The 10,238-nt window shown below is 39.7% G+C and overlaps 1 protein-coding gene across 6 annotated transcripts in view; it reads right to left on the minus strand.

The window, feature by feature from the left end:
* Positions 1-3,803: 3,803 nt before the first annotated feature.
* The window catches only part of Mettl21a (methyltransferase like 21A), a 40,042-nt gene continuing 33,607 nt past the window's right edge, over positions 3,804-10,238 (minus strand). For 5 of the 6 annotated variants that reach the window (XM_029569946.1, XM_008846195.3, XM_008846194.3 and 2 more), the window contains exon 4: positions 3,804-4,428. In XM_029569946.1, the coding sequence (XP_029425806.1) occupies positions 4,031-4,428 (398 nt within the window). In that variant the 3' untranslated portion in view covers positions 3,804-4,030. The other variant, XM_029569947.1, reaches the window with a different exon arrangement.

Raw genomic sequence — 10,238 nt, forward strand, 5'->3', positions numbered from 1 at the left:
CCAATACATGAGCATAGTATGTAGCCACCCGGAGCAGCCACAAGACTTGAATGGATTAGCACAGAACTGAAAATAAATCAGGGAACCCAGGCTTCCATGCACCTGAGTGCTGATTGTATCAGCAGCTCTGCTTTTATTCTCATACTGAGAATCACAGTCATATGTCTACAGAACTGAGCAATGATAAAATGGCTTATTATTCTCATGAGAACCACAGTCAATTGTTTACAGAATACTGAATAATAATATGGCTTGACTATAACAATTCAGCAAAATAAGATGAGTACAGCATCATTATCTCCATGCTATGTCTTAGGAGGTCGACATGTTTCATGAGAAACTACAGCGGGGAACTGGCATTCCAGAGATAACTCCCCAGCAATCATTCTTTTTTAAAAAAAATATTATTTTTATTGTATGTGTATGAGTGATATGGCTGCATGTAGGTAAGTTCACCCCTGTGCAATGCCCACGCAAGACAGAAGAGGCTGTTGCATCCCCTGGAACAGGAGTTACAGACAGTTGTTAGCTGCCATGTGGGTGCTGGGAATCGAACCCAGGTCCTCTGCAAGAACAGTCAGTGTTCTTAACCGCTGAGCCATCTCTCCAGCCCCCAAGCAAGCATTCTTACATAAATTTTATCATGAAACGCAAGGCTTTCCAGACATACATGCTCAAGGTTCAGCTTAATTCACCAAGCATATTTTTATAGTCATAGGAAGAGTATTTCACAATTCCTTCAATGGTAGGTCTTTCCATCTCCTGGTGTTTTCCTCTATCTCTTTCTTTAAAGATTTGAAATTTTCATTGTAGAGATCTTTAATGTCTTTGGTTAAGTTTATCCCTAAATATTCTTTTTTTGAGGTTATTGTGAATGAGAGGTTTTCCTTGAATGCTTTTTCTGATTGTTATTGGTATATAGAAAGGCTACTGATTTTTATAAGTTGATTTTGTAACCTGCCACTTTACTCAAAGTATTATTTCTAGTAGTTTTCTATACTCATTTCTAGATCTTTTAGGTATACCATACCTACAAATAGCAACTCTTCTTTTCCAATTAGTACTCCTTTAATTTCCTTCTCTTGTCTTAATGCTCTTGCAGGTTTCAAGCACTATACTGAAAAGGAGATAGTGGACAGCTTTGTCTGGTTTTTAATCCTTGTCTGGATTTTAATGGGAATGCTTCCAGGTTTTCCCCAAGATGAAATTATGCAATTTACAGGTAAATGGATGGAACTAGAGACTATTATACAGAGTGAAGTAACACAAACTCAGAAAAGAGATGTATGTTCTCCATTTGCAGATTTTAGCACAAATCCCTTAATATGTGAGCATACATCCTGATGTAACAGCAGGAGCCAGGAAAATGGAAAGGAACCAGGGAGGTAAAGGGAAAAAGCCCAAAGGAGGGGGGATAGTAGGAAACAGATGTTACCAGGGGGGAGGTGAGGAAAGTGGGAGTGTTTACCTGGGAGGTGGGAAGGAGGGACATTCAGGGGACCATGGGGTGGGGGAAGGAGGAACTCAGGAGAGGGGTGATAGAGGGAGATGGGTGTTATGGGGGAGGGTGGGGATAATGGGGTGCTTGGATTGGGGAGGAGGGAGGTTGGAAGGTGGTGAGGAGAGGAGAGAATGGAGCTTGGGTGGCCTGGGAAGCCAAGAGGGAAACATGTAGGCTTGGGAATCCCCTGAGAAGTACACATACGGTGTCTGAACATTAGTGCATGTGTATATCTGGGGACTGTATGGCAAGGAGCACAGTGTCAGACAGGAGAGACCTCCCTTTGAGTGGCTGATTATAGTAGTGAAGACTCCCAAAATAACACGGGCTATTGCCGGAGTCCTTGGTTATTTGCCAGAACTTGAAGGTAAGACCCTACTGTTAAAAACAGGGCATATTTCACAGGACTTGGAGCAATGGAGCAGGAACTGACCTGGAAGACTTCTCCCTAAAGACGAACTCTCAAAAGTTCTAGAGGATACTATGCAAACTGCTAAAGGAGACAATCAATCAATGGTCCAATCCAGCCCTAAAGCCAAATAACCATAATGACTGGCACAGCAAACTATCTCTACTGGTGCATTAGTGGCACTGTTATCTGGGGTGTAATCAACAGCTATATAATTGGACTTAAAGCCTTCTCAATGGGAGTGAACTCATGGATGGCACTTATAGACAAATATACATGGCTGGAGAATATATTTTTCTAGAGAAAATTAGTATCTCTAAACAAATGAAATTTCTTACCCTATTCTAAAAATACGGGTCCTTATATTTACAGACAAGTATGTAATACTCACCAAAGAAGCTTCGTTTCACAACACACAGGGCTACTAAAGAGTTCCACAGCTGGTCGCACACAGAGAAGATGTCTGAGAGATGCCCACCTCTAGGTGACATATCTACAATGGAAACTACACCTAAGGCTCACAGAACACAGTGCGATGGGGGTAGAAAGAATACTAGTGCATCCCTCAATTCTCACCAGTGAAGCTTCCTTATACAACAGAGTGTGATGTACACAGAAGGCCACAACTGGCTGAGTTTTAGAGAATAGAGACTGAAGAGTGTGTGTCCTTGGATAGGACTCCTATATTGAACCTCACCCACACATGGCTCAAGACCATTGCAGAAGGGGGGCAGGGGGCAGAAAGATTGTAAGAGCCGGGGTTTGTTCATGAACGTAGGGAAACAGGCTTTCAGGCTACTGGAAGCTTGCTCATTTGAACTTCTGTGGCAATCGTGGCGTCGAGCACAAGACCCATGCCAACTCAATCAGACAAGGGCCCAGAGTGGAGCAAGGGAAATGGGCAGCAGGCTGGCCCTAGGAACTGTTGGAGACAGATTACTTTACTGCTGGGTGAGGGGCAGTAGACCTTCCTTAAGATCTCTAGCTAGGCCGAATAGACTCCAGTGGATGAATGTGCACCAAAGGACATCTGGGTACAAATGCTTGACTGGATAGGACTTAAGATATATGGCAGAATACATGAGGCCAGTAGGGGAAAGGGGGTCTAAATTTGATTAAGAGCTATTATATGAAATGTACAAAAGCTCAATAAAAATATTTTAAAAAACAACAAAGACAGTTTTCTTCTTTGTCTGAATAAAACTTCTTGTGTATAAAAAAAACTTTTAAAATTAGCATCCTATATATTATAGGAGGGAAGAAAAAAACCTAGAAAAGAAATATATGTAAAAGTATTGCAAAACAGCAAAGCTGAAACAAAAAAGCATGTTTTCTGATTTGAAGAAAACAACTTATTTCAATCTAAGATTTCAGGTGCTTTCAAAAACTAAAATTTTATTTTTACATATTCTTTTGCTTATATATCTAGCTCTGAAATTAAGTCAAATGGTATTTGAGACTCTAGAAAACTGACATCCTAATCTCAAACAACAAAAACTAAAAGGAAATCTGGGCAGTATTGCACACACCTGTAATCCCAGTGCAGCGGCAGAAGATGGATCACTGCAAATTTGAGGCCAGCCTCATCTACACAGGGAGTTCTAGGCTCAGTCAGAGCTACAGAGTGAGACCAATTTCAAACATAAAAACTAAATGGAACAAGAGACTTCAACAACAAAATCAATTCAGGGAATGTATGCTGTAAAACCTTGTTTTACACTTCATAAAATCAGAAGACTGGGACAATTTATATATCCCAGAATGAGGGACTTAACCTCATTAAACCAAGCTTACCAGTTTAAAGGTATCTTTACACCATGCCTTTAGCCAGATTGTCAATGAAAACTGCTTACCAAGATGGAGAAACACAGGATAAACAAACACCACAAGCCAAAATCTCAATTTCATTTAATGTTCATTCAGTGAGTGAAACATGACTGACAATCACAGCAATGAGACTTTAAAGCACTGATTTGTGTGAAAAATGCATGTGTTCTTTGTTCCTTGAGCAGCTTTGGTTGGAGAGACTTGCATGGTAAGCCGACTCATTAACATGGTTGGATTTCTAGTTGTAAGACCTTAACTTACCCAACAACAGCATTCTTGTAAAATACAGCCCACTACAAGTCCTTCCTCTGGTTTCTCTTCTGTGCTTTGTAAATATGTACATCTTTTTCAGGATCATAGTGAACCTTACTCACAGTAAATTGCCTCTCCAGCATCACTAAGAAGTTACTATCCCGTTCATAGCGAATTCGGCAAGCTAAAAGAATCATGGACTGGCTGCTACAGAGATGTTCCAGTGTTTGAAGAAGATCTGTGAAGGTTTCTTCTAAATATATAATATCAGCTCCAAGTATGAGGTCAAATTCTCCAGGTTCAAAACTCCCCAAATTTTGTCCCCAAGTCAGCTCCTTAACGACAGCTTTGGGTTGGATATGGGGAGGTAAGTTGGCTTGAACATTTGATTTCAGAAATTCCAATGCTACTTTTCGATCTGTCATAGTCACATGAGCACCTACAGTGTGGGACAAAGAGAAAGAAACATGAACATTAGGACAACAGTAGTAGATATAATTAGACATAGAGTGTATCTAACTATTCCAACTGCTATGCAGAACACCAGGCCCTTTACTGACAGGTCACCAGATCAGAACGATGCTCCTTTTGCATTGCCTCCCTTAAGTAAAGTAAACCTTCAGTTTGCTTCTGTGATCCAGTAGCTGTTTTCCAAAGTTGTGCTAGTAAACTGTAGCATCACCAGAGTTCATGATGCTTCTAAACTCTGCAGGCTGTGCTGGCTCAACCTTCTTGAGTACCTACCACTAGACTTGATTCGTTAGGTCATATCCTTCAAATAGGCAGGACTTGGAGTAAAATAGAATCCAAGAAGGAAAAATCTAGGAGCGGAATATAATATCAAAATGAGAAGATACAAATTAAAAAAAAAAAAAGGAAAAGGCTGTTTTAGGGGGCTTAAAGTTTAAAAGAGACACAAACTGACTACTGAGAAATCCCAGGCCACCTTCCCTGTGGCATTACTAAGTCATATTACAGTTCTATCTGAATAAAGAATCAGCCTGACTCTCAGCATTTAAAGCCCAAGAACTCCGAGTTTGTTCCTTCAGATCTCTCTCGGAACTGTACTCCTAAACCAGGCCTCAACCATATTTTCATTCAGTTCCTCCAACATGAACTGGGGAAGTACAAGCTTGGATCCACCCTTATCAAGAGAATCTTGTTCTTTGATCCTTAGGCTTAAAATATCTTGGATATACACACCATGTCAAATATACTTCCCATGTCAAATATTCTCCCAGCTTTCAGTGAGGATGGGAATATGAATACTATGTGCTGCTTTCAGTGCTTTGATGTGATAATTCAAGCATACCCACATTCAATCACTATCTTGGATGAAGGGCAAAGTAAGATGGAGGGATGAAGACCAGGTGTCCAGGTCACAAGAGCACATGGCTCAGTGGGCTTGTCTGCATTATAAACAGTAGCTTTTTGGTGGAAGGTTAAATAAAAGTCATTAGTCCAGATTCTGTTCATACAATAAGTCATCCCTACAGTTCTCCTATGCTGTTTTAAAACAGCCCACCTATGTTTATATAACACATATATAACCACTGAAAACACTGTCCTCTCAATTACTGTACAGAATTACTATATATTAGGTAACATGTTAAAAGGCTACTTCATGGTCTTTAAGTGCTATTTTTATATGCAGTATAGAAAATTAATGGGGCAGTCCTTTATTAATGTTTCTTCTAAGTTACTGACAATTAACTATAAGATCTATTTTTAGGGGCTGGAGAGATGGCTCCCACATGGCAGCTAATAACTGTCCATAACTCCAGTTCCAGGGGATCTGATGGCTTCTTCTGTCCTCCGCAGGCACTGCATGACACGGGTGCACTTACCTACATGTAAGCGCAAGCAATACACTCATACACATAAAATAAAAATAATAAATACTTTTTTAAAAGAGACCTATTTTTAAACCAATGTGGGTAAGAAAAGATTGAACCATGGCTACACTAAAGGTGAACCAACCACAAAAGTTAGAGCTGATACAGCTCCTCTATGAAAGTGTAATCATGTTTAGTTCTGGCTACAGAAATTCTGAAATTATGTTTCATTCTTCATAAAAGCATCTCTCCTTTTTCAGTTTGTAATCTCCTACAGGAGCAAATGGTAGTCAACACCATGCCAAGAGCAGCTCATACCCAAGGTTTCTTATCTTGATAAAATAGAACACTATGGGAGTATGTAATTCAATCTACCATTTAAAGTTCTAGAGTGTTACGCTGATGAAAATGCTCAATCTGGGGCTGGAGAGATGGCTCAGCAGTTGAGAGCACTGACTGTTCTTGCAGAGGATCCAGGTTCGATTCCCAGCACCCACATGGTGGCTACAAACCGTCCTTAACTCCAGTTCCAGGGGAATCTGAAGCCCTCTTCTGACCTCTGCAGCATTGCACGACATGGGTGCACTCACATACATGCAGGCAATACACTCATACACATAAAATAAAAATAATAAATAAGCTGGGAGTGGTGGTACACACCTTTAATCCCAGCACTCAGAAGGCAGAGGCAGGCGAATCTCTGTGGGTTCAAGGCCAGACTGCTCTACAGAGACCTTGTCTCAAAAAGACCAAAAAAAAAAAAAAAAAAAAGTAAAAAAAAAAAAAAAAATCTTAAAAAAAAAAAAAAAAGAAAATGCTCAGTCTATCAGATTTTTCAATCCTGGACCTAACACTCTGACAGTCCATTGCCAGACTGTGCTGCCCAGTAAGTAGAATTCGATGACAATTTTCATCTCTTCTAATAATGAAAACTGAAGACAGATAGCCTCCTGATTTGACTTATAATGTCTATCTGTATATTTCTCAGCAGGACACAGAGCACTCTGCTGGCAATACTGGAGCAATCTAATCTTTAAACTTCACCTCAGTATTCACTCTAAAAGCCTCTCTAATGCCTATCTTGGGGATTTCCACCTACTAGGTACTTCTAACCCACTAAGTATTCCAGAAATCTGACTAGAATCTTATGTCAGTCGAACATTCCCCTTTACCATCTATCAGTTCTAATAATGGTTCTAATAAAATATCTAAGTGGCTACCATCGTCAGGAAAGACCCAGTACAGGCACAGGATGGGGAAACTTGCAATTAACCTGGGATAGTTATAGCCTAGTGAGTAAAATAAGATGAGGAAGGGCATGATGTTGACAAAACATCAAGATGGTGGTAAAACGGTCACCTGTGACAGGTATGTGGGATAAGGAGGGAAGCAAGACAGTATTTAGTTCATACACACCTATGGAAACAGAGCTAGTAAGAAAACAGCTGTCAGGAATGAAAAACAATGTGTAAACCTGTGTCATCACTTTTGGGTTTTAGTTTTGTAAGCATTCCCTTACTTTGGTTAAACATTCAAACCCATACCATATGCTAGAGATACAAAGCTGAACAAGAAAATCCTTAACTGGACCTCAGGCTCGAAAATGGGGGTGGGGGGAGGTGCTAAGTAGAGCTAAGTAGAGTTGTGATGACGTATGGGAGGCAGAGCAACAGCAACATGGGTGTGCACAGAAAACCATGAGGTCATAAAGAGAAATTCCTCCAGGGAAGAAGAGGCCAAAGGAAGAGAAACCTAAAATTACATATAAGACACAGCATGCACTGAGAAAAGGCCATTCAAGGCTAACGGCATACTTACATACATGCAAGCAATACACTCATACACATAAAATAATATAAAATAATAACAATAAAAAAACTTCTCCAGCCTAATACTTTATAGCTACTACACATAGTGAGTATGAAAGTCATGCAGTAGCAGAGAAATGCTCATGACATAATGTTAAATAAATTAATTTATATATGTATGTATATGCATATTCAGATACATATATACATGTACAGACATTTATACCGTAATTATAACTGCAATTATGTAAAATACAGATAAATTTTTAAAAATGGAAGGAAATACATCAACATGAGAATGGTAATTATGTTGCAGATTGATGATTTTTAAAAATATTTCATTTATTATTTTTATTTTATGTGTATGAGTGTATTGCCTACATGTATGTAAGTGCACCTGTGTCATGCAATGCCTCTAGAGGTCAGAAGAGGGTGTTGGAACCCCTGGTACTGGAGTTACAGATGGTTGTTAGCTGCAATGTGGGTGCTGGGAACCAAACCTGGGTCCTCTGCAAGAGCAGTCAGTGCTCTTAACTGCTCAGCCGTCTCTCCAGCTGCTGATGACTAATTTTTTGTAATAGAGTTCCATCAGTTTTATGAGGAAAGGTTAGTTTCCATGATTTCCATAAAGCCTTCATTCTAGTTTGTTCATGTCTTAAAAAAAGAAAAACTTTATTTTTCATTGTATGTGTGAATCTGTATGTGGATATGTGCATGTATGAGTGCAGGTACCTTCAGAGTCCAGAACAGGGCACTGGATCACCTGGAGCTAGAGTTATACCTGATATAGGTGCTGAAAACCAAGCTCAGGTCCTCTGCAAGAACAGTATGTGCTCTTAACTGCTAAGCATTTCTCTAGCCCTGAGTTCGTTCCTGTCTTAATTCCAGAACCATCCAAGTATCCACTAAGGTGCTATACGAGGGTCAAGGAAATAGAGTAAGATATGGTCCCATTTCTCAAGAGCCTAACCTACCAAACAACTGCCTGTCCTTCACTCCTAGATAGACTCTAAAGAACCTTGTCCTGACTTCAATTCCACAGCTCCAGATTTCTCAATTAGAGAAGGCAGCACTCAGAATAACCACCAATACTGACACAGCACTTCCTTTTTGTCAGTCAATGAGTTAATCTAGCTAATTATTTCTAGATGAAACTATCCCATCTTGAGGCCACTATGGAGTAAATGTTGGTATTACTGTCATTTTATAGACAGAGACTCTGGCATTTATAGGTTAAATAACCTGCCCAAGACCACACAGATAGAAACAAAAGAGGTGTCAAATCTAGTTATAACTGAAAGTATGCCATAAATTTTTGCATGAAGCCTATGTTTATAACAGGAAATAGGAAAAACTGAAAAAAAAAGAAGTTAGTATACAAAGAACTTTATTGGAGCTGCTGTGTTTTACAAGATTAGTTCTGAGTCCCAGATTGCCACTGACTAAGACATTAAAAAATGGCTTTGTCTCTCAGAATGTCAATTTCATTTGAAAAACAATAATTAAAAATAATGTATTACTTCAAACATCTGCAATGTAAGTTTCAAAAGAATACAAAAAATAATAATAATGTATAACACTCATGGGGATGTTATAAGGATCACCTGAGACAAATACAAGACATAAGACCAACAAGGGTCTCAACAATGGCTTACAGACTGTGCTTCTAAGACAGGTAAGAAAATTAATTGATATATATATAACCACCCCTGCCCATGCTCCCCCATCAGACTGAAGAAAACACAGAAAGTACGACAGAGACAGAAAGCAGAGGACAGAATAAGAGGAGCATAGGTTGGGCCTAAAATACTTGTAGATAGTATGAACAGTTCAATGCTCTGGAAGTTTGATCCTCAACACTAAAATGTCCTCCGAGAACCAGTCATATTGGCATTATTAGGCTGGAGCTTGTTATATGCAAGCTCTTAGGCCCCATTCCAGAGCCACAGAATCAGAAACTGCATTGTAAGAAGAGCCCAGATGGTGGTACTAAAGTGATGAATATTAAAGATGGTCTCCTACAAGCTGGCCTATCCTTATCATTGGATAACATGAACAGTATGAGTCAAAAGATGTAGAAAGAAGTCAAGAGTAAATAACAAAATAACAATAAAATGTAAATATGCTTTAGGCTGCCAAGCACTGTGGTGCAGCTCGTCTGCAATAAAAGATACTCAGAAGCCTGAAAAAGGAGGATTACAAGTTCAATGCCAGTCTGGCCAGTATTGTGAGACACTGTCTCCAAAAACACCACCACCACCACCACCACCAACTAATGACTGTACTTGACAGAGGATGGTAGATGTGTTGGCATCAATTGGAAATTATAGACCATTAATAGAATTGCTTAAAATAAGATGTCAGGGGCTGGAGAGATCACTCAGTGGTTAAGAACACTTGGTTGCTCTTTTTTTTTAATTTAAAAAAAGCTTTACAAAAATAAGATGTCGGCCGGGAGTGGTGGCACATGCTTTTAATCCCAGCAGCACTCGGGAGGCAGAGGCAGGCGGACCTCTATGAGTTTTCAAGGCCAGCCTGGTCTACATAGTGAGTTCCAGGACAGCTGGGGCTACAGGGAGACCATGTCTCAAAAAGACCAAAAAGAA

The sequence above is a fragment of the Nannospalax galili genome, unplaced genomic scaffold, assembly GCF_000622305.1.
Source record: "Nannospalax galili isolate Female #2095 unplaced genomic scaffold, S.galili_v1.0 scaffold281, whole genome shotgun sequence".
Taxonomy (NCBI): domain Eukaryota; kingdom Metazoa; phylum Chordata; class Mammalia; order Rodentia; family Spalacidae; genus Nannospalax; species Nannospalax galili.